The sequence below is a fragment of the Rhinopithecus roxellana genome, chromosome 11 (genome assembly GCF_007565055.1).
Source record: "Rhinopithecus roxellana isolate Shanxi Qingling chromosome 11, ASM756505v1, whole genome shotgun sequence".
Classification (NCBI taxonomy): domain Eukaryota; kingdom Metazoa; phylum Chordata; class Mammalia; order Primates; family Cercopithecidae; genus Rhinopithecus; species Rhinopithecus roxellana.
The window spans coordinates 72,361,268-72,383,000 of NC_044559.1; the positions used below are offsets into that span (position 1 = coordinate 72,361,268).

At 56.2% G+C, this 21,733-nt stretch overlaps 3 protein-coding genes across 6 annotated transcripts; 1 reads left to right on the forward strand and 2 right to left on the reverse strand.

Annotated features, from left to right (window-relative positions):
• Positions 1-60: 60 nt before the first annotated feature.
• Positions 61-10,858, reverse strand: LZTS2 (leucine zipper tumor suppressor 2). 3 transcript variants are annotated; one of them, XM_010356111.2, is made up of 5 exons: positions 10,673-10,858; positions 4,986-5,435; positions 3,761-4,420; positions 2,164-2,421; positions 61-1,408 (listed from the first exon to the last, which is right to left on the reverse strand). In XM_010356111.2, exons 2-5 carry the CDS (start codon positions 5,391-5,393, stop codon positions 725-727), a joined length of 2,010 nt encoding a protein of 669 aa, XP_010354413.1. In that variant the 5' UTR covers positions 5,394-5,435; positions 10,673-10,858; the 3' UTR covers positions 61-724. The 3 variants fall into 3 exon arrangements, with proteins under 3 accessions (XP_010354413.1, XP_010354414.1, XP_010354412.1); XM_010356112.2 differs by lacking the exon at positions 10,673-10,858 and adding an exon at positions 9,162-9,250; XM_010356110.2 differs by lacking the exon at positions 10,673-10,858 and adding an exon at positions 7,931-8,629.
• Positions 10,859-13,498: 2,640 nt separating this feature from the next.
• Positions 13,499-20,334, reverse strand: TWNK (twinkle mtDNA helicase). 2 transcript variants are annotated; one of them, XM_030940660.1, is made up of 5 exons: positions 18,426-20,334; positions 17,994-18,172; positions 17,351-17,458; positions 16,889-17,030; positions 13,499-14,708 (listed from the first exon to the last, which is right to left on the reverse strand). In XM_030940660.1, the coding sequence occupies exons 2-5, from the start codon at positions 18,113-18,115 to the stop codon at positions 14,388-14,390; spliced, it is 693 nt and encodes a 230-aa protein (XP_030796520.1). In that variant the 5' UTR covers positions 18,116-18,172; positions 18,426-20,334; the 3' UTR covers positions 13,499-14,387. The 2 variants fall into 2 exon arrangements, with proteins under 2 accessions (XP_030796520.1, XP_010354407.1); XM_010356105.2 differs by having other exon boundaries at positions 17,994-18,234.
• On the forward strand, positions 20,334-21,657 carry MRPL43 (mitochondrial ribosomal protein L43). The gene is made up of 3 exons (XM_010356107.2): positions 20,334-20,561; positions 20,690-20,796; positions 20,938-21,657. The coding sequence occupies exons 1-3, from the start codon at positions 20,431-20,433 to the stop codon at positions 21,177-21,179; spliced, it is 480 nt and encodes a 159-aa protein (XP_010354409.1). The 5' UTR covers positions 20,334-20,430; the 3' UTR covers positions 21,180-21,657.
• Positions 21,658-21,733: the final 76 nt, after the last annotated feature.

Consider the following 21,733-nt stretch of genomic DNA (forward strand, 5'->3'; position numbering starts at 1 on the left):
CCAGCAAATAGAGGGGGTGTGGGTCAAACAAGTTCCTATACTCTATCCAGCGCATTCACATTATTTTTAAACCAAAAAAAATTTTTTTTAATTTTTTCTTTGGGTTTGTACAAGAAATTTACAGTGTGAAAAATATACAAGTGAAAACGAGGCCGTAAACCTGGGTGAAGGGAGAGGCTGCTTGGTCACAAACACAAATAAACAAGACATTTCTGAGTTCTTCCTTTGGTCTGACTTTAGCCCCCTCACTCCAGGAGAGAGGCTGCAGAGCTCGAACCTGGGAACCGAGCCCAGGCCCGGCCCTGTCCCCCAATATGGGCAGGCACATCTGGAGCAGCTGGTGCCATCTGGCTTTCTCTGGCTTTGGGGTTGGGGGGAATGTGGAGAGGAGGGAGCCCCTTCTTCCTCCCAGCTCCCCTGGCTGGAGTGGGCTGGAAGCGCCTGTGAACAGGGTTGGCAGTGGCACTGGCAGCGGTGGGGAATGAAGTGGGTAGTGACAGGAGCCTCTGGGTGACAGTGAACACGGGGACCTTCAAGCAGTATGATCTTGCTCCTCCAAGTCATACGACCACCCCGAGTTCCTGGCAGAAGCCCAGAGGCCTGGATCCTAAGAGACAAGTGGCTTTGGGGCCCTCAGCTTTTGGGGTCATCCGTGGGCCCTGGGGCCTAAGTGGATCTGCAGTCCCTCTGGCAGAGCTCCCTGCAGAGCTGGGTGCCGAGGGCCCTAGATCTCAGTAGCAGTGATCTCCTCCAGGCAGATGCAGGGGGCCTGCTCAGCCAGGCCCAGCTCCGCGAGCTCCCGGGCCTCCAGCTCTAGGCTGAGCTGCTGCAGCTCCTGCTCTAGCTGCCGGTTGCGCCGGTACATCTGGATGTAGTTGTGCTGCAGCTGCTTCTGGTAGCGGATCACCTGCTCCTTCTCTGCCTGCCAGGCCAGCCGCTCCCCCTCAAAGCTGTCCCGCTGCTCCTCACCCCGCCGCCTCTCCCGCTGCAGCTCCACCCGCAGTCGCTCCACCTGGGCCCGCAAGCTGCCCCCAACCCCGGCTGCTGCCCGCTGCACTTTGGCCTCATCACTCTCTGCCAGGAGGAATGGGTCAGCAGTGGCAGGTGGCACAGCGGGCTCCCGGAGTCCAGCTGCCTCAGCATCCAACTGCCCAGCTTTCTCCCGCAGCCGCTCGGCTTCCTGGCGGTGTCGCTGCAGCTCCTGGGAACAGGCTTCCAGCTCCAGCTCCCGAGCTCGGGCAGCCTCCTGTAGACCCCGCGCACGGCCCTCACTGACCCGCAGGGTAGCACGGGCCTCCCGCAGTGCCACCCGCAAGGCCACCAGCTCGCTGCCCTTCTGCACCAGCTCTGCCTGAGACTCCTTCAGCTGCTGCTTCAGCAGGGAGATCTCGCCTGATTTCTGGCACACCTGGGGGTGGGAGGTAGTGGGGAAGGATGGTGAGACAGGTTCTCCTGGGGGGACAGGCCCTGTGCATCATGCCTGGCATTCGGGAGGAGAGTCCATCTTTATCCCCATTTTACAGATGGAGACACTAAAGCAAGTCTAGTGACATGTCCAAGGTCATAGAGTTAAGATATGGCTTAAGTGGAAAGCAGACATAGATTTTTTTGCTTCAAAGCTGGTGTCTTCAAAGCATCACGAGACACTGTGGAAGTACCACCGAGCCCTGGGGACTGGGTGCTAGCAGGTGCTGCAGGAGTGGGGGCAATGGAGGGCAGTACCCAGGTGTCTACTGGAAAGGTACTACAATGACTTGGTTAAGAGCTCAGATATTGGAGCCAGACTGCCTGGGTTCAGATTTGGCACTTCAGTCTTTCTGGGCCTCAGTTTACTCATCTCTAAAATGGGGAGACGAGTGGTAGCCCCCTCAGTATTGTTATAAGGATGAAATGATCTGTCCCATGTAACGTGCTTAGAATAGTGCCTCCACACCACAAGCACCACATTCTTACTACTGGCTGGAAGCGTGGCTTTGTGCCACTAGACAAGGCCAACAAGGAGACCCTTCTCCCAGAAAGGGACAGAGGAGAACCTCATCTCACCGAGGTGAGGAAGGGGAGGACCTCTGGGGGTGGCAGGCTGAGGGAGGGTGCGGCTGGGCCCCCTTTTCCAGGGTTTCTCCCTGTGTGACCCTGCTCCCTGCCCCTCCTGGTCTGGCCCACCTCCCACTTGGTCTCCTCAAGCCTTGGCCCGAGCTCCCGCTGCTCCCGCTCCAAGGTGGCGCAGCGCCGCTCCAGCTGTTCACGCTCCTGCAGCAGCTGTGCGAAGTCATCCTGCAACTGCCGCTTCTCCTGCTGCAGCTGGAACACCTGCAGCTGCAGCAGCTGTTGGGCCCGCTGTGCCCGCTGTGCCTGGGCCGCACAGTCCTCTCGCAGGGCCTCACGCTCTCGCTGCCAGTGCCGCTGCTGCTCCTCATAGGCCTGCAGGTGAGAAGACAGACCCAGCTCCTGGGCAGTTTTCCCAACTCCCCACTCAGTGTCTGCTCTGGCGGCCCACTTTTGAGGGCTCAGGAAGGGTGTATTCCATCAAACAACAATAGTAATTGCAACAATACTAACTGCGTTTATGATGATCATAGAAACAAACACAAGAGCAAGCAGACCGGGCTCGGTGGCTCATGCCTGTAATCCCAGCATTTTGGGAAGCCGAGGTGGGTGGATTACTTAAGCTCCGGAGTTCAAGACCAGCCTAGGCAACACAGCAAAACCTTGCCTCTCCAAAGAACAAAAATTAGCTTGGTGTGGTGGCATGCGCTTGTAGTCTCAGCTACTTGGGAGGCTGGGGTGGGAGGACTGCTTGAGTCCAGGAGGTTGAGGCTACAAGGAGCTGAAATCGCGCCACTGCACTCTAGCCTGGGGGGTGAGAGAATGAGACCCTGTCTCAAAAAAAAAAAAAAAAAAAAAAAAAAAAGCACTTGGCCAGGTGCAGTGGCTCAGGCCTGTAATCCCAGCACTCTGGGAGGCCGAGGCGGGTGAATCACTTGAGGCCAGGGGTTCGAGACCAGCTTGGCCAACATGGTGGGAACCCCGTCTCTACTAAAAATCCAAAAAAAAAAAAAAAAAAAAAAAAGCAAGCATTTATATATAGCATTTCCTAGGTACTAGGCATTAGTCTAAGCACTTTACACCTTTTGCCTTATTTAATCCTCATAACAATCCTATGAAGCTAGAAATATCCCTATTATAGATGAAGAAATAGAGGCTGAGTAAAGTTAAGCAACTTGCTCAAGCCCAAAAACTGGTATTTAACAGTGGGAGGTTTGAATCCATGCACTCTGACTCCTTTCCACCCCACAAGTTTTGTTTTTTGTTTCTTGTTTTGAGATAGAGTCTTGCTCTGTCACCCAAGGCTAGAGTGCAGTGGCAGAATGTCAGCTCACTGTAACCTCCTCCTCCTGGGCTCAAGTGATCCTCCTACCTTAGCCTCCCAAGTAGCTGGGACTACAGGTACATGCCACCACACTCAGCTAATTTATTTTTAGGAGAGATGGGGTTTCCCCATGTTGCCCAGGCTGGTCTCAAACTCCCGAGCTCAAGCAATCCGTCCACCTCGGCCTCCCAAAGTGCTGGGATTACAGATGCGAGCCACCACGTCTGGCTACTCCACAAATTAAACCAGACAACTGGTGGGAAGGGCAAGGGGGGTCACAACTACAACTACCCAACCCCTCTTCCCTGCTGAAATGGAAATGCCCCTTGCATTCCCCAGGCCTTGGGATGTCCTGCCATTCCCCTTCCCCATCATTGCCTCTGACCACACCTGGCACATGGTAGCCTCATTCTCGTCCAGACTGTCCCGCAGCTGCTGAAGCTCTGCCTCCTGCTCTCGGAGCTTTCCTTCCAGGACACAGTGCAGCAGGGCCTCGTCCGAAGGAGGTGGAGGCGGGGGTGGTGGTGAGCGCTCCCCACAGGAGCTGCTGTCAGGGGAGGCCCGGGTACCATTGCCCAAAAGCCCGGCAGCCACACGGCCCCCCAGGGAGCCTGTGCTCTTGCTGGAGGAGGACCGGCCACTGTCTGAGTGGGAGGGCCCAGTAGGGACCCCTCGGGCTGGCCCAGGCAGTGCCCCTCGCCCAGAGCCATGGGAAGGCAGGTGCCCGCCTGGGGAGCTGGTGGTTGGCTCGGCACCTCCGGTGCTGTAGGTGGGCAGGCTGGACAGTGAGTTTCGGCCAGAGTCGGATAGCGTCCCTGATGGGCAGCCACTGGCCCAGCCACTAAATGCCAGGGGTTTGTCAGCAGCTGAAGAGGAGGAGGAAGAAGAGGAGGAGGAGGCAGGGCCCCCAAACAGCTGCGTCAGGCTGCCCTGGCTCCCAGACAGCCCGGTGGCCCGAGGACCCATGAAGCTAGGCAGGGACGGAGCCCCTCGAGGTTTGGGCAGCACTGGCTTGAAGGCTGTTGGGCGGATCAGGATCTTCTCCATGTTCTGAAATGAGGTGCCATGTGACACTGGAGATGAGCTGCCCAATCTTGCAGAGCCCTTATGACACTCCCTGCCCTCCCATCTGGGGTCCCCAATGCCCATATATTCGTAACAATTGTGGCCACTGGTGGAGGTGGCCACCAGTGTCAGCTTTGTGTCAAGCAATCTGAAAGGTTTATCCCCATTATCTAAATATGATCACTATTCCCACATTACAGATGAGGAAATGGAGGCTCAGCAAGGTTAAAGGCCTTGACCAAAGCCAAACATATAACTGGTGCAGAAATAACCAGAACATAAGCAACTAGCACTTAACAACTGCATATATGCTACATGCTAGGCAGTATGCTATACATTATTTGACCTTCATGTCAGTTCTAGAAACTGAGGCTCAGGTTAAGTGACTTCCCTGAGGTCACACATCCAGAATGAGAGAGAGCTGGGATTAGGACCCAGGTCTGGTGAATCTGAAGCCCACACTCTTTCCTCTATATAAGCTTCTAAATTCCAGTTTTCCAAAGGGGGACTCCCGTTCTACCCAGGCCCACAAGGAAGAGCCAGTCCTCACCTTCTCCAGCTTTCCAGAGACAGGGATGAGCTTCGGTGGTGGGCCGCGGAGGTGGGCATTGTGTGCCCGCTGCTCTCGGGCATCCTCAACATCACTGCTTGGGCTAGGGGGTGACTCCGTCCGGAAGTCCTCATTGATGTAGGTGAAGCTGGTGACAGGGACAGCCTTCCTAGGAGGCACAGCTGGGCACAGCGGCTCCTGTGCCTCATAGCCACCCCGCAGCAGGCCATCCTGCTGGCGGAAGAAGGTGGGCCCAGGAGGGCCGTGGTGGCGGGGAGGAGCTGGACCCCCGGGACAGGGCCGGCCTGAGATAAGGCTGCTCACACTGCCCATGGCTGGAGCTTTCGGGGCAGTGGCAGCTTCAGGAGCAGGCTCCAGTGGCAATGGCAGAGTCTGCACAATGGCCATGGTGGCAAAGGCTCAGGCCTGGCCAGCGGCCTCGCAGGTGACCTGTAAGCAGGGCAGTGGTGTCAGAGTCCCTCCACCTAGAGACCCCTCCTGATCCACTGATCCTGACCAAACACCTCCTTGACATCAGTAACAGGCCTTGATCCCCACACCAAGACTTCCCCTTCAAGTGCTGGAATGAACCTCAATTCCCCCTGGGCCCCAGACCACACTGTCCAATGCTGGTCTGAACAGGGCTGAGGACTGAATTCACTCAGTAGAGATGCTGAGAGGGATGGGAGGCCTGGGTGATTACTGCAGAGCCACTTGTCAGCAAAGACCCAGGCCTTAAGCCAAATCCTGCATCCCACAGAGGCCAGGACTCAGGTGAGGGAGGGGCCCTCTCTCCCAGCTTGAAGCACAGGTCCCTGGTCCTCTAAGCCAGGTGGGCAGTTTGGGCTGAAGTACCTCAGGGGTGCAATCAGCACCTCCAATGGTAATTAGGGAACAAAGAGCCAAAGTCAGTCAGTGCCCTGCCTCCCTCTGCTGGGCCTCAGTTTCTCCCAGACAGTGAGGTGGCTAAACTGCCTCTCTGTGGATCCGGCTAAATAAGAAAACCACCACTCTTAGGGAGTCCACAGGTGTCCTTTGGGGTCTCCTGCCTCCCAGAGGTGGATGGAGGCTCATACAGTTTCCATGACAACTCCTAACCTCTGCACACCCAATCAGTGAGGCCTAAAGGAGCCTCCATAGGCCCTACCCCACTGCCAACCTCTCTGAAATCCTACAGCTTCAGAAGGTCCCCAGACTAACCCTGAGGGGAGGAAGGTAGAAGTCCCGCCTTCACCTCTAGTGGCTGGTCCAAAACCTCACTTCCACAGAACCCAGGCAAGACGGCTCCACCTCCCCAGGCCCTGCTCCTTCCTGGAAGCAGCTGCAAGCCTCCACCCAGAACCCCCTCCCTAGTCCCAGTCCCGAGGCCGCTGATGACCAGGACTTAGGCATCTGCTGAAGTCATCATGCAGAGCAGGGCCAAGAACTGGACAGAGAATTGCACTGGGAGTAGGAATGTGTGCATTTACTTATTTGTTGTGTGACTGCACAGGAGCGTGGAAATGAACACGTGTATATGAAAATGTGTGTGAAAGCATTGTGAATGTGAGTCTACACGTTTGATGTATCAGTACATTCACAGACATGAGTTCATGTGTGAATTCACATGTGTATATCTTACAAGAGTATGTGGGTAAGGGGTCATTAGAAAGCCTGTGAAAGTTATAAATGTGGATCTAACAAGTGAATTTGCGGTGTGTGGGAGAGACGGTGCCTGGACAGCTTTGTAAGTTCATGAGTTTATGTGTGCGACTAGGAAGGTGAGTGCACCAGGATGTGCAGAGGAACCTGTGAACGTGGGCACGCAGGTATGAGAGTGGTGGAAGCCTGGGTGGCTTGAGGGCCCGTTGGTGGAGGGAGCCTGTTTCCTTCCCTCTCTGGCATGTGGGGAGAGGTGGGACATTATCTAACTCCTTTGCCTGATCTGTTCCCCTTCTTTCTCGCATGCGCTCCATTAAATCCACCGCCCTCCTTCCTACCCAAGTCAAAAGATACTGCGAACCAGGAAGAGGTGTCCAGGCTGGGGCAGGAGCTGTGGGGAGCTGGGGGAGGGGTAGGCCGGGCGCAGGGACCGATCACAGGCCCCTCTGCAGGGCGGGGGCTCAGACCACCCCACACATCCCAGCGCCTAGCAGAGCAGATAGAGAAACCCTTCCCCTCCCCTCTCTGGGCCCACTCCAGGGCGTGGAGTGAACAGTGGGGAAGGGACTTCTTAGGGGGCCAAGGGCTGGCACCTCTGTTGCATTTCCCCACTTCAGCGAGCACGGAGAAAGTGAAAACTGAAGGAAGGAGACAGGCTCAGAGAAAGACAGGGACCCAAAAGAGACAAAGACTTGGAGAGGCCCGAGGGTCAGGCCGACAAGGAGATAGTCAGGCGTACCCAGTGAGCCAGGGCCCCCAACCCCACGGAGCCGAGGGCCCCTAAGTCCAAAGTGCCACAGAGCTGGGCCCTGAGAGCCACATACCCAGGGAGCCAGAGCCAGGAATCTGGAAAGCCAGGCCCAGCCAGCCGGCTCCCGCTCTTGGAGAGAAGGAGGGGCAAGTGGAGGCTCCATTTTGAGAATTGCGTTTGTGGCTGTGGGAGATGGGAACCCCTCATTCTCCCCAGCACTCCCTGAGCAATCACTCTGGCCCAGGAGCATCCCCCTTTTAGCGGGCTGAGGGGAGCTGAGGGCTGGAGCTGGTTCAGGGCTGGTGAAGGATCTGAAGAGTTGGGGAAAGTCTCCCTGCCACCCGAACTCCAAGGACCAGTCAAGCGGGATCAAGTCTGCGATCACGAGTTCCCACTCGGCGGCGGGAAGCCGGGAGCCCCCGATCCATTCTCCAGAATCCAGCCCCCCTTCCACAAAGTGGGGGCCTCTGGGGAACGCTGTCTCCCCGCTGGACTCCACCGCGCAGAAGTTGGGGACTCCCCAGACCACCTCCCAGGCCCGGCCCCCCCTCACCTCCGCCGCGCTGCTCCATGCTCAGCCCTAGGCCGCCCCCAGCGCTCCACAGGCGCGCCGCCCGGCTCCGGCCCTGGCCCGCGTACCGCCACTCGGAGCTGCCCGGCCCGGCCCCGCCTCCGCGGCGCCCCCGGCCCTGGCCAGCCCCGCCCAGTGCGAGTGGGCGGCGCCGTGCGGGGGAGGGTCCGAGGGGCGTCTCCGCCCCGGGACGCGGACACGCGCGGGGACACGCGCAGGCACCGCGTCACGCGAATCCGCCGGGGCGCACGTAGGGGCTGCTCGGCGGCAGTCGGGAGCCCTCCCTCCGACGCCCTGTGACTGCGTGTCCGGCGGCTCGGTTCGGCTCGACGCGGCGGCGCCGGTGGTCACCCTCCGCCCCAGCCGGGGCCCCGGGGCCAGCGGCAGCTGGTCATTGTTCCAGCACAAAGGGCCACGGCGCGGCGGCGGCCGCCCCTCCCCCTTCGCTTCTCCAAGCGAAGCTTCCTTGACACGCTCTCAGCCTCAGAGTCCCAAGCGAGAGAGGTCGACGACCGGCCGTCCCCCACTCTCCGGTGCCGGGGCCCCGCGCCCTAGCGCGAGTCGGAGGCCGAGGCTGGGTCCGCGCCTGCCCCACCAGCGGCGGGTTGGAGGCGGCAACCTGGGCTTCGCAGAGGCGGCGCCACCTGGCGGCCCGCTCGGAGAACACACCCAGCCGCCCCCCACCACGCGGGCCCTGCCCCACTCCCCGGCACCGTGCCCTTTTACCCGCGAACCCAGGCCGGCCTCTGGCGCGGCCCCGTGCTCCCCAGCCTCCCCTCGGGACCGCTTGCTAAGAGAGAGGTCATTTATCGGAGAGGAGCGGCCCCTGGCTCCCCAACAATCACTGGGACAAACCGGTCCAAGCCTACAGCCCAAACCTACACGAGCCTCACGGCAGACAACATTCCACTTTCTCAGGGTCGCAAATATTCTCACCTTCTCGCACACAATACAGTCTCCCTAACACCCACACGACCTTTCCCACATGCAGCCTCACCACGCAGCCACAAGCAGTCTCAGGTGTCACGTGGGTCCGCGTTCCTTCTTTCCATAATCTTCCAGTCCAACTCACACACAGACACGGTGTCACAGGCCTGGTGGGCGCAGGCTTCCACAACAATCCGCAGTCCTTCGCACCCAGTCACTGTCTCAAATGCACTTAGTCTCCTAACCATCTTTCACGCATTGACAGCCTCTATTCACAGTCACTCACACAGACAACTTCTTGCACGCCGTGCTTCACAAATATTCTACCGCACAGCCTTTCCCCTAGGGGTCTCGGTGACCCGGTCAGGTCAGCTGATGCCTGCATCCCTGGGCAAAGACAGCGTTTCTCCCCTAACCACCCCCTCCCCCGCAGGGCCGAGGCCTGCCAGAGCTCGCCCGGGCCCCAGGAAGAAGCATCCCCCCCTTCCAGGCCACAGCCCTGGCCAGCTCTCAGCTCTATTTTTAGCTCCATGGACAGGGTTGTTTTTCTTTCTTTTTCCCTGGAAAGGGAAACACAGCCCAGCCACCCTCAGACTCACCCCAGACCCTCAGCCTCACAAGAACAGACTGAGCCCCTCTCCCCAACAGAGCCCCCTCCTCTGGCCTTGCCCTGATCCCTGCCTCCTGGGGCACCGAAAGCCTCCTCCCCTTTCTGGCAGCCTGCCCAGCTCAGGCGGCAGCTGGGCTCAGCGTGTGTGTAGGGGTAGGGGGTGGGGCGGGAAGAAGGCATCGAGCTACTGCCCACTCCCTCATTCCCTGGGGGGAGGGGCTCGTCCTCCTTTTTCTAGGGGGCTAGGCCCACTCTCGTATTGAGGGGGCGTTTACACTCATGCATTTTCTGGGGGGGAGGAGACTCCGACTCCCGCAAGGAGTGGAGGTGAGGGTAGGAAGGGGACCCGCAGGCGCTCAGGCAGCTGCTCTCTGGGCTGGCGGGAATAGGCGGGGGCAGCTGTCCACTGCCATCAAGGGCCTGTCTCCGAAACCTTCGGGAATGCAGATATCAAGAATGTGCTGGGGGAACGACGTACAGGAGCTCGAGTTAACCCCAGCCCTGCCCAGCAGCCCGGCTCCGCCCCGGCTCCAGGGGGCGCTGTGCTCCGGTTCCTGAGAGAGGGCTTATCCCCGCTCCAGGCGGAGAATGGAACGCCGTCCGGCCTGGAACCAAGCAAACGCGCCTCGTGGTGGGGTGGGGTGGGGTGGGGTGGGGTGGGGTGGGGTGGGGTTCCCGCCCCGTGGTGGGGTTGGGGGCACAGGCCACTGGTCTGCGGAGCTGTCACGTGCCTGGCGCCTGTTTACGTCTTGGTCTTCACCTGCGGGCGGCCAGGAAGCAGGAACCTCCGGGTGCGTCCCACCCGGCCCGCCCCCGTCGGCGGTCACGGGGCTGCCCCTTTCCCGCACCCAATACGCGACCGCAGAGTGCCCTGCCCGCTGTGGGTCCGCGCGGGCTGATTGGCGCTGTCCCTGGGAGTGCAAGGGTAGAAAACTAGGCGCGTCCTTTCCGACTGCATGTGTGTTCGCGTGTCCCAAGTGCGGGCGTGGGTCTGTGCACGAGTGTGTGGGGCCCGTCGGCGTGCGTTTTCGTGTCGCTTCCCTGTTCGGACTCTTCGCGGGTGACCCACCAAGTGCGGACCCCCCTCCTCACCCCACTCCTAGCTTCCCCAGAAGCGGAAAGTTCGTTCAGGAGCGGGGATGTGCGGGAAGCAGGAGTTCCTGCACCTCCGCGGCCCCACCACTCACCCAGCGCCACCTGTGCCTCGGCTCCAGCTCCGGCCCCGCTCCTGCTCCAGCGCGCCCACCTCCTCGCCGCGACAACGCCGGCTCCCTAGCCCGTTCCGAACTCTGGGCTCCGAACTCTGGGCTCCGGGTTCCCGGCTCCCGGCTCCCGGCTCCGGGCGCCCGCCTGGCCTGACCTGGTGGGGCGGGGCGGGGCGGCTCAGGCCGCGCCCCCCCACCCAGGGAGGGGAGTGGTCTGCCCCGCACTCCACCAACAGCCTACCCAGTTCCCAGCCCCACAGGGACTCGACGGTGGCCGAGGCTGCCCCTCTGGCCTCCGACTTCCCAGTTTACTGGATTTGGTTTTTGACCTGGGGAAGGGGGCGAGCATCTCGTGACCGATAATTCGACTACCTGGCTGCCTTAAACTAAGCTGCCTATAGAACTTGACTCTGCCACCCTCCCTGCTCCGTTGGGAGCCCAACCGGGTCCACTCTTGGCCCAATCTCCAAATATAGGGAAAACCCCTGGGAAGCAGACAAAGAAGGCTCGAGTTTCACCAGAGCAGCTCCCACCTGCCCCCACCATGCAGACACCTCAGCGTGGGGCTGCCCAAGCAGAACCAGCACAGCCCCCTCCCTAGAGTAGGTGTCAGCCCAGGTGAGCAGGCCTGCCAGTTCTGACCCCCCACGGGACATGGCTGGGCTTCTCTTAGACTCATAGTCCTACCCACAGGCACAAACAGGAAGTTGGCCTGTATTGCAGGGAGGCGCCAAGGGCTCCCTCCCGCCAGGGCACTCAAGGCAGCAGTGGGAAGATCTTTAGGTATCTGGGCCATATGGGCTGCTGGAGACCTCGGTGAGTTGTTGTTTTTTGAGACGGAGTCCCGCTCTGTCGCCCTGGCTGGAATGCAGCGGCGCGATCTTGGCTCATTGCAACTTCAGCTTCCAAGGTTCAAGTAATTCTCCTGCCTCAGCCTCCAGAGCAGCTGGGACTAGAGGCGTGCGCCACCACGCCCGGTTAATTTTTGTATTTTTAGTAGAGACGGGGTTTCACCATATTGGCCAGGCTGGTCTCGAACTCCTGACCTCGTGATCCACCTGCCTCGGCCTCCAAAAGTGCTGGGATTACAGGCGTGAGCCACCACACCCGGCCGAGCTGTTTCTTATTAAACCCATCTATAGCAGAGAGGAAGCTGCTGGAGGACCAAAGCTGCCCCCTCATAGCCAAGTGTGACATACACTATCAATTTGAGGACAAGACTGTAGATCCAACTGGACCCAGCTTAGCTAGGCCTTTCCTGAGTTCTCAGGGAAATTCTTTTGAATTTTTTTTTTCTTCCCAATCCACTGAACCTGTGAGTCAGGGAGATTCTTAACATCCAGTTGGGTGTAGGCAGACCAGTCCTATCCCAGGGAATCTGCACAGGCCCTAGGGACCCCCCACTGCTTTCTAGAATCCAGGAATCTGAACAGACTAGGCCCGATCATGATGTGGGTGTTTAAGGCAGGTATGGAGTAGAATGTGTTTGTGCAGGGAGTGGGGCTGGGGAAGAGTATTAGCTTCCCCTCCCCCTCATCATTCTGGTTTGTGCTGTGTGGGGATGTCTACTAGAAGGGTGGGGCAAGACAGACAAGTCTGTATCCCTCTATCCCCAGTTCACAGAGACCTCACAAAGGTCCCCTACTGGAAACCCCTAAAGGATCTCCTGAGTACCCACCAGGCATTCTAGGGAGACAGGAACGTGGAACCCACATCCTTACAGGTAGGACTCATCTGGTATTGTGCCTCTGGAAGGCATGGCTGCTGTTCAGTGTTACAGACTCTGGATGAAGCCTAGACCAGTCAACGGCTGGGAATGATTACCGCGGGATTAGGGAAGCCTGGCTCCAGCCAGTCTGGGAGAGACCCCCAAGAAGGGAGGCCCTGGAGGAGCTCTCCCCACCCCCCAGGTTCTTCCTCACAGACAGCAGCTTTCCAGCAGCCTTGCTCTGGATGTTTCAGGAGACATTTGTGGCCAGAGTTCTCACACTCCAGAGACCACAGACCCCTCCACCAGTCCCAGAAGCCCCTTCATAAGTTGAAAGGAACAGCCTGACAAAGCAGCTCTGCATCCAAAGGGAGCAGGAAACCTTCCCCCAACCCTTACAAAAGGATTCTCCCCAGCCCCCTCAGAACATCTTGCATTCTCACGACTCTTTTAGGGAAATCCAAAGGGAAACTAGGACTTTTGGATATCAGAGGACAAGAGATGAGGTGTCATCATTTAGGAATACTTCTGACAGTCCCTCTGAATCACCTATTTTACAGTCTCCTCCAGGGTTTGTTAAAAATGAGGATTACTGTACCCCTCCTCAAATCTCCAGAATGAGAAACATATGTGGTGGAGGATGGGGCCTAGGTTCTGCATTTTTCACAAGTCCCCAGGAGTTCTGGCACATATTAACATATGAGAAACATGGAAAGGGTACAGGAGGGAGAAGGATGGGGGGTGGACAGAATATGTTGAGTCCACTTGAGAGGTGAGTGGCTCACATCACAGAGGAATGGCCAGTCAGGCAGGGCCTAGGCATGTGGCCCAGTGATTGAGTACCTGTGCCAGTAATCACTCAAGATCCTCAGGGAAGTTAGGTATGAGGACAGACCATTTTGTCTTCCGTAGGTCAAGAAGAGATGTAAAGGGGAGGTAGGGTGTTAAGGCCCTTTAATGTCCCTGCTTCCTTGGGAGCCCACTGCTCAAAGGCTGCAAACGGTGGGAGGGACCCGTCCATTCCCAATCCCCAGAGGGAAATTCAGCTACAGACTGGGGAGACACCTGGTGGATGAATAAGAAAAAGCACAGAAACAAAGGCAATGGAAAAATTTTTTAGTAAAACTGGAAAAGGCTCTACAAAATGTCCTAACTCCAGCTGTCTTGAGGCAGCACACAATAGCATCAGTGTCTAGGTGGCAGGCACTCCGGGCTGACAGCTTCCTCCCATGGCTCTATGGCCAAGCAACCCAGCCCGAGGCAGCTCCCACCCGTGAGGCCCTGGTATTGCAGGCCTAAGCACCTAGGATCCAATTCTAGTACATGCCACCTCATGGCAGGCTCTACAAAGTGGGGAGCAGAGGGGCTTGGTACCCACTGTATCGCCCTTTGACTCTGCAAGCCTAGGCTGGAGTTTTGCATGAAGTCCCCGACTCCCCTGAAGGTTCAGGGGGCCTGACCTTACTGCCTTGAATCTGACCTGCTCATTCCTACCTCAGGGCTTGGATTTCCTTTTCTCTGCCTGGGTCCCCTTCTCCGGATGTTCATGGGGCTCTCTCCTTCTAGTTGTTTAGGCCCCAACTCACACGCCCTCGGCTCAGTCACCTTTTCAGACCACTTATCTACACTAACCTGCCAGCAGTCTATCGCATTTCTATTTTCTTTACAGCATTCTTCACTAACTAAAACTAGGTTTTCTGCTTATTTGTTCATTGCTTGCTTGTCTCTTCCACCAGAATGCATGGGGGCAGAGACCTTTCTCTCTTTTCAGTGCTGTATATACAGGACCTCAAAGAAAGCCTGAGAAACACAGTAGTTTCTCAGTAGTCTGCTACATTGAATTTTCTCACTATAGAAACTAGCTCTAGGTTAGGCCCCTCAGACTGAGAAGGGCACACAGCTCAGGACCACAGGATAGAGGAGCCCTCAGAGTTTTATGCTCCAGCCTGTCCTATCAGGCTCATTTCAGTGAGCAGCTCTGCACGGCCTTCACTTTGAACGCTTAGAGGTATTTGGCTGGTTGGCAGTGGGGGCCTGGCCTGAGCAAATCTCAGATTTCTGTGGTGTAGCCCCCTTTTTGCCAGAAGAGGGCTTTTTGGCCACTGGTCCAGTGTCATCCTTGATCTTCTTGAGCCGGGCCTTGTTCTTCGGTGGAATGGAGAAGGTGAGGGAGTTCTTGTTGAACTCAAGTGGGAAGACACCTACATCTCCATCAAAGCGGTTCTTGGACACCTGCAGATACCGTTTCCCTGGCCCAGTTACCAGCTTCTTGTCCTGCAGGATCAGAACATTGTCTGCTTCCTGGCTTGCCTGGGGAACGGGGTGGGACAGAAGGAAGAAAGCAGGAGTAAGAAAACATGAGCAAAGCAGAAAGGAAGGCTGACAGGGCAGGGAGAAGTGATTAAGAATGGGGAGAGGGGCTGGTCACAGTGGCTCACGCCTGTAATCCCAACACTTTGGGAGGCCGAGGTGGGCAGATCACCATTTCAGGAGATCGAGACCATCCTGGCTAACACGGTGAAACCCCATCTCTACTAAAAATACAAAAAATTAGCCGGGTGTGGTGGCACACGCCTGTAGTCCCAGCTACTCGGGAGGCTGAGGCAGGAGAATCACTTGAATCCGGGAGGCAGAGGTTGCAGTGAGCCAAGATTGTGCCACTGCACTCCAGCCTGGGCAACAGAGCGAGACTGTCTCAAAAAAAAAAAAGAATGGAGAGGGAAAGGGAAAAGTACTTCCCCCCATGACCAAAGGTCTTTGAACTACTGACCACGATGCTGGGGCCACTCAAATCTTTCACTTCCCTGACAAGCTTGCTGCTGTTTCAGACGCTGCCTGTGCTGTTCCCTCTCCTTCTCCACAGTGGGCCACCCAACTCAGCCTCAGCTTCTTCTCATTTAGGTCTCGGTCTAAATGTCACATCTCATGAAGGAGACCATTCTTTTTTAGTTTTTTTTTTTTTTTTTTTTTTTTTTTTTTTTTTTTAAAGGCAGAGTCTCAGCCAGGCGCAGTGGCTTATGCCTGTAATCCAGCACTTTGGGAGGCCAAGGTGGGCGGATCACAACGTCAAGAGATCAACACCATCCTGGCTAACACGGTGAAACTCCATCTGTACTAAAAAATACAAAAAATTAGCTGGGCGTGGTGGCACGTGCCAGTAGTCCCAGTTACTTGGGAGGCTGAGGCAGGAGACTTGCTTGAAACTGGAGCTTGCAGTGAGCCGAGATTGTGCCACTGCACTCCAGCCTAGGCGACAGAGTGAGACTCCATCTCAAAAAAAAAAAGACAAGGTCTCACTCTGCTGCCCAGGTTGGAGTGGAGTGCAGTGGCGTGAGCACAGCTCACCACAGCCTCAATCTCCCAGGCTCAAGCAATCCTCCCACCTCAGCCTCCTGAGTAGCTGGGACCACAGGTGCATGCTACCATGCCCAGCTAATTTTCAAATATATATATATATATATATGCGTGTGTGTGTGTGTGTGTGTGTATTTTGAGATGGAGTCTCACTCTGTCACCCAGGATGGAGTGCAGTGGCGCGATCTCCTCTCACTGCAAGCTCCGCCTCCTGGGTTCATGCCATTCTCCTGCCTCAGCCTCCCAAGTAGCTGGAACTACAGGTGCCCGCCACCACACCCGGCTAATTTTTTTTTTGTATTTTTAGTAGAGAAGGGGTTTCACCGTGTTAGCCAGGATGGTCTCAATCTCCTGACCTGGTGATCCACCCACCTTGGCCTCCCAAAGTGCTGGGATTACAAGCGTTAGCCACTGCGCCTGGCCAATTTTCAAGTATTTTTGTAGAAACAGGGTCTCACTACATTGCTCAGATTGCCAAACTCCTGGGCCCCAGCAATCCTCCTGCCTCAGCCTTCCAAAGCGTTGGGATTACAGACGTAAGCCACTGTACCCTGCCATTTTCCCACTTCTACATTACTCTTTCCCAGCTCCATGTTTGTTCCATCATGGCACATGATTTGTGCTCCTTGCTCTGAATTCCCTGTGCCCAGCCCAGGTCTCGTATGTAATAGGCATTCACTAGAAGCTCCAGGATTGGGCTGGTCCTGATGCCCAGAAGGCCCTCCCATTTACCTGATCATCTAATACCCATTGTCTACCAAACCTCAACCCAACCTTTGTTGTCACCTTCTCTGGGAAGTCTCCCAGATGTCCCAGGCTGACTCAGACATCTCTTCTCTTTGCTCTCCAAATACTTGTGCTGCCTATCATAGCTCTTATCATATTGAATTGCAATCACTGTGTTACTGTTTCCCACAGGAGAGGATGTGAGCTCCTGGAGGGCAAGGAGAGCAAAGAACTAACTATGAGTGTCTGTATTTCCAGCACACATATTCCTCACGTCATGGCCCCAGAGACATTGCCTCCTGTCTGTTCCAGATGGACAGTCAAGATGATTAAGGCTGAATAAGGGCTGTCCCTGGTCACACCTATCCACTCTACTTTCCAAAGCTTGAGCTCCTCTAAAGGCCACTCACTTTGGCTGAGCCAAAAATGGATGCTGTCTGTAGTTCCTTGTCATCATCCTCTTTCCGGGGGTGAATGACCAGCGTCACATGGCAGTTATTGTCTGTCGCAAACTTCCGAAAGACCCCGACGATGTAGTCCTGAGCTGCGATCCTACCCCCACCCCAACAACACAAAGAGCTTATTAGACACCGAAGGACAAGAACATACACATATTCTTGATTCATTCACATCTCCCCACAAACTACCACAATCCACTCCACCTCCCTCTACCCAAGGACTCACACTCAGATCCCTGTCCATACATCCTGCTGCCATACCCCACACCTCCATATGATACACATGGGGGTGGTACGTGCCTGCACACATCTCAGAAAATAAGAGAGCACAGCGTGTGTGCCTAGAGGCCAGCTGCCTGAGAAGTATGTGTTGTATGTCCAAGCGGGCTCAAGCTAGACAAGAGAGGATGTCACCTGTCTGTGGACAGCTGCTCGTGACCCATCATGAACTGCAGGTTGTCGATGACCACATGACAAATGTCATAGACGTAGACTGCATGTTGCATTGTATCTATTACAGTCCTGGGAAGAGGAAAGGCAAGGAATTTGACATTTGTCTCTAGACCACCCCAGGCAGAGGAAATAACATCCTGAAAACTCTTGGCTGCCTCCTCTGCCCTTCTATTATTATTATTATTATTATTATTTGAGACAGGGTCTTGCTCTGTAGCCCAGGCTGGAGTGCAGTGCTGTGATCACAGCTCACTGCAGCCGCAACCTACTAGGCTCAAGTGAGCCTCTTACTTTAGCCTCCTGAGTAGCTGGGACTACAGGCATATGCCACCACCATGCCCAGCCTAATTTTTAAAAATTTTTTTATGGGGGGGGTCTCCCTATATGGCCCAGGTTGGTCTCAAATTCCTGGGCTCAAGTGATCCTCCCAAAGTGCTGGGATTACAGGCATAAGCCACTGTGCCCAGCCCTGCCCTCATTCTTCGAAAAACTCGAAACCTAAGGAGATGGGGGAGTTCCTACTGGAGCTGGAAAAGAAACCAAAGGTTCCTGAGTGCTGGGATATGTCTGGGAAAGCAAAGTGGCTGGAGTCTGGGAGTCTCACCTGATGCTCTGCTGTCCATGGAAAGTCATGAAATAGAGGGGCAGGTCCTCAAAGCGGTCAGCCCAGTGATCGTATTTGTCCAGTTGATCTTCCAGCCGCCCCTCGGCAAACTGTGTAAGCATGACCCGGGCTAGTCTCACATTACTGATCTCGAAGCTACCCCACAGTGTGTTCACCCCCTGGGAACACAAATCCAGGGCATACTCACTGATGAATGTCGTCTTTCCACTGCCTGTTGGCCCTGCAGTGGGGTGGAACAGACTTGGGTGAGGGAGGAAGTCCTACCCTTGAAACCAAGACATTGGTCAGGGCTTTAAAATTGTGGGGAGGGGGCAAACCTTCTTTTCAACATTGTCATGGCCCAAACCCACTTGCTTTTGTCACCTGATCTTCTGCCCCTTTACTCTAAGTAGTGATTTCTCAAAGGGTTACCTGTGAAGACCGTCAGTTCACCCTTTCGATGTCCCTTCAAGATACGATTGAGGTCTGGGAAGCGGCTCCAGCGGAGGCCAGCTGTTTGCTCCACATTTGACAGTTCTCCTAGCACCTCCTCCCGAAGCTGCCGGAAAGACACGATGGACTTGTGCCAGGCAGGCAGGGCGGTACGAAGAATACGAGAAAGATTGAAGCCTCTGTTCAGGGCCTCCAGGGGACGGGGCTGCTGGTCACCTGGCCGCACCAAGAAGCATCGTTTGGGGTTCAGTTTTCGTGCAAACAACTTGGCCGCTTCCCAGGACCGAAGGTCATCCCCCAACCAGAATACAATCCGCCGGAACTGTTCCAGGTAAGGGAGTAAGGAAGGGGGTAAACAGGTCGTTCCTCGGGGTAGAGTAAGGGTAGGCAGCCCCGTGGACTGGTTCAAGGCCAGGCTGTCAAGCTCACGACTGGTCAGTACCACCTCAGCATCTCTACGACTAATCAGTGGTAATCCAAACAGATTGTGGTAGGCACTGGGTCGGGGAATAGTGGTTTCCTCATAGCTCACTCCATCCCCCTGGCATTTAGCCTCTAGTAGCTTCAGGCCTCGTAATCCTGAGCCACCAGGGGAGAACCAAGGGAAGACAAGACTGCGAGCAGGTCGCAGATATCGCACACTGAAACGCTTGAGTGTGTCATCTGTAACCTTGGTAAGGCCAAACATTGTATCAGCCAGCTGAACCTCTTTCTGATCAGGCAGCTCCCAGAGAGGTACTGCTCGGTTCCAGATCCTCCGGACCTCCTCGCTGTCCTCAAATTCTGGAGCCTTACTAAGCAGAAGCCCCTCCTCGGCCCCATCCCCTCGCCCCTCCACGCTGGCCTGGAAGTCTTCCCAGCTCCCCTCTGCTAGGCTGGTCATGCAGAGAAAGCGGCCTGTGGTCTTGTCAATGAAGAGGCTGAAGGAAGTGGTAACACCAGTCTGGTCTTTGAGCTGCGAAGACTCTGCAAAGGGGCTCGGTGCCCGCAGGCAACTGTGGCCATCCTGGAAGGGGATCCCATGCCCCCGCAAATACTGGCGGATTTCGGTTGCAGTTACAGGCAACACTGGCATCTCCAAGGCTTGGAGAGTCTCCTTCCCATACCTTCTGCGAGGAGGGCCTGGGGCCAAGTTTCGGGGCAGGCCCCTCCGACCCATCCACTCCCCACGCAGGGGTAGCAAGATACGGAGGGGGTGCCCACCTCTGAGGAGGACCCACATTCCTAGCCAAATGTAGGAAGTCACTACTTGAAATGCCTTAGGTGCCTGGTTAGCGTGCCTTCACTAGACCAGACTCTATGGATACCCCACGCAGCACTCTGCAGAGCTCACTCTAGGTGCCTTCTTTCTCTCCATGAATTTCTCCTCTTCAACCCCTCTACCCTGCTGCTTAACACATATGCCCATCTACACGACCCTTTCACGTCCACGTCCTTCTACAATGGCTCCCTCACTTCTGTGGTCCGTTACAGGTTCTCTCCACCACCTCACCTCTATGACCCTCTACACAGTTCCTCACTGATACAGTTTCTCTGCATCATCTTCTCACCTCTACTGCCCCTCCACAGCATCTCCTCGTCGTCCTCATTTCTATAGCCACCTGCATCCTTTTTATAGTCCCTTTGCCCTGGACCCCGACTACAGACCCTCTTCCCCTGCTCCTTCCCCTCACTGGGATCTCAACACAGCGAGAGCACCCAGCACGACTCCCGCCAATCCTCGGGCCCAAAGGAATGCCTGTCTCTATCCTCCCCCGTGTCTTCACTCCGCTCTACTACTCCGAGCTCCGCCGCGCCGGTCCCCGGCCCCGGGTTACCACTCTTGTCTCTCCCACTTAGCCCGCAACGTGAGCCTTCAGCACACGTTGCTCGCCTTGACCTCGGAAGCAAAACTGCGGGAGCGGTCGTCCCGGAAGCGGAAGTCTCGAGGTTTAGTCCCGCCCCCCCCGCCGCTTAGGCTCCGCGGCCTCCAAGCTCTGTAGCTATGACTGCTCGCGGGACTCCGAGCCGCTTCTTGGCCAGTGTTCTGCACAACGGACTGGGTCGCTACGTGCAGCAGCTGCAGCGTCTGAGCTTCAGCGTCAGCCGCGACAGCGCCTCGTCTCGCGGCGCCAGGTGAGCCAAGGGAAGTGCGCGGGCGCGGGTCGGGGTGGGGTTGGGGATAGGGGTGGGGGTGGCAACGACTCCCCAGGTAGGTCGCCCCCAGTCAGGGGTCATACTGCTCACTCTCCCGGGTCCTTTAGGGAGTTCGTGGAGCGGGAGGTGATCGACTTCGCCCGACGGAACCCAGGGATCGTAATATATGTGAACTCGCGTCCGTGCTGCGTGCCCAGAGTAGTGGCCGAATACCGTGAGTGGGGCCGGGCTCCGGCTGGAGGGCGGGATGGGCTCGGTCCGCTAGCCTCTCTCTCTCCTGGTCGCACTGGCCAGCTTCCGCCCACTCTCACCCACTCTCACTCACTCTCACCCACTCTCACCCCTTTTCTGCCAGTTAACGGGGCTGTGCGCGAGGAGAGCATCCACTGCAAGTCGGTCGAGGAGATCTCGACGCTGGTGCAGAAGCTGGCCAACCAGTCGGGTTTGGACGTGATCCGCATCCGCAAGCCCTTCCACACTGACAACCCTAGCATCCAGGGCCAGTGGCACCCCTTCACCAACAAGCCGACCACTTTCCGCGGGCTGTGCCCCCGAGAGGTTCAGGATCCTGCCCCAGCCCAGGTGCAAGCACAGTGAAGAGTTGCTCCACCAACTCCAACCCCAGGCTTTGGGCTGTTTCTCCAGTAAAGGTGGTTCTTTCCCTTTGGGATTCCAAGCCCAGGTAAATGGAACCCATCAATGGGCAAGTTGACAGAGGTTCTGCTTGGGATAAAGAAGAGCTGCCTGTTTCTTTCCAGTGCCTGCTTCTAGGGGCAGTGACCTTGTGAACCCCTAATTTTTATCAGTTAGCATCCCTAAAACCTGAGATGAGGAAGACTTAAAGGATTTTACAGGGCCCTTGTTTTTTAAATCCAAATTGATAATAATTATATCTCAAAACACAATGAGAGGTCTGAAGGCTGGCTTCTGAAGAATCCCTGATGTCTTCTTGGTACAACCACTGAGCTATGGAGAGCTCTGCTGTGATGGGCTAGGCACTTTATATCTATGTGAATGTGTGTGTGTACAGATTTATAAAACTGAGGTTAATAAACTTATCCCAAGTCACATTTCAGGTCTGTCTTCAAAATGTGTGCATATGTTCAGCACAAGCCTCAGTTTTCATTATTTTAAAACTAGACGCAGAACAT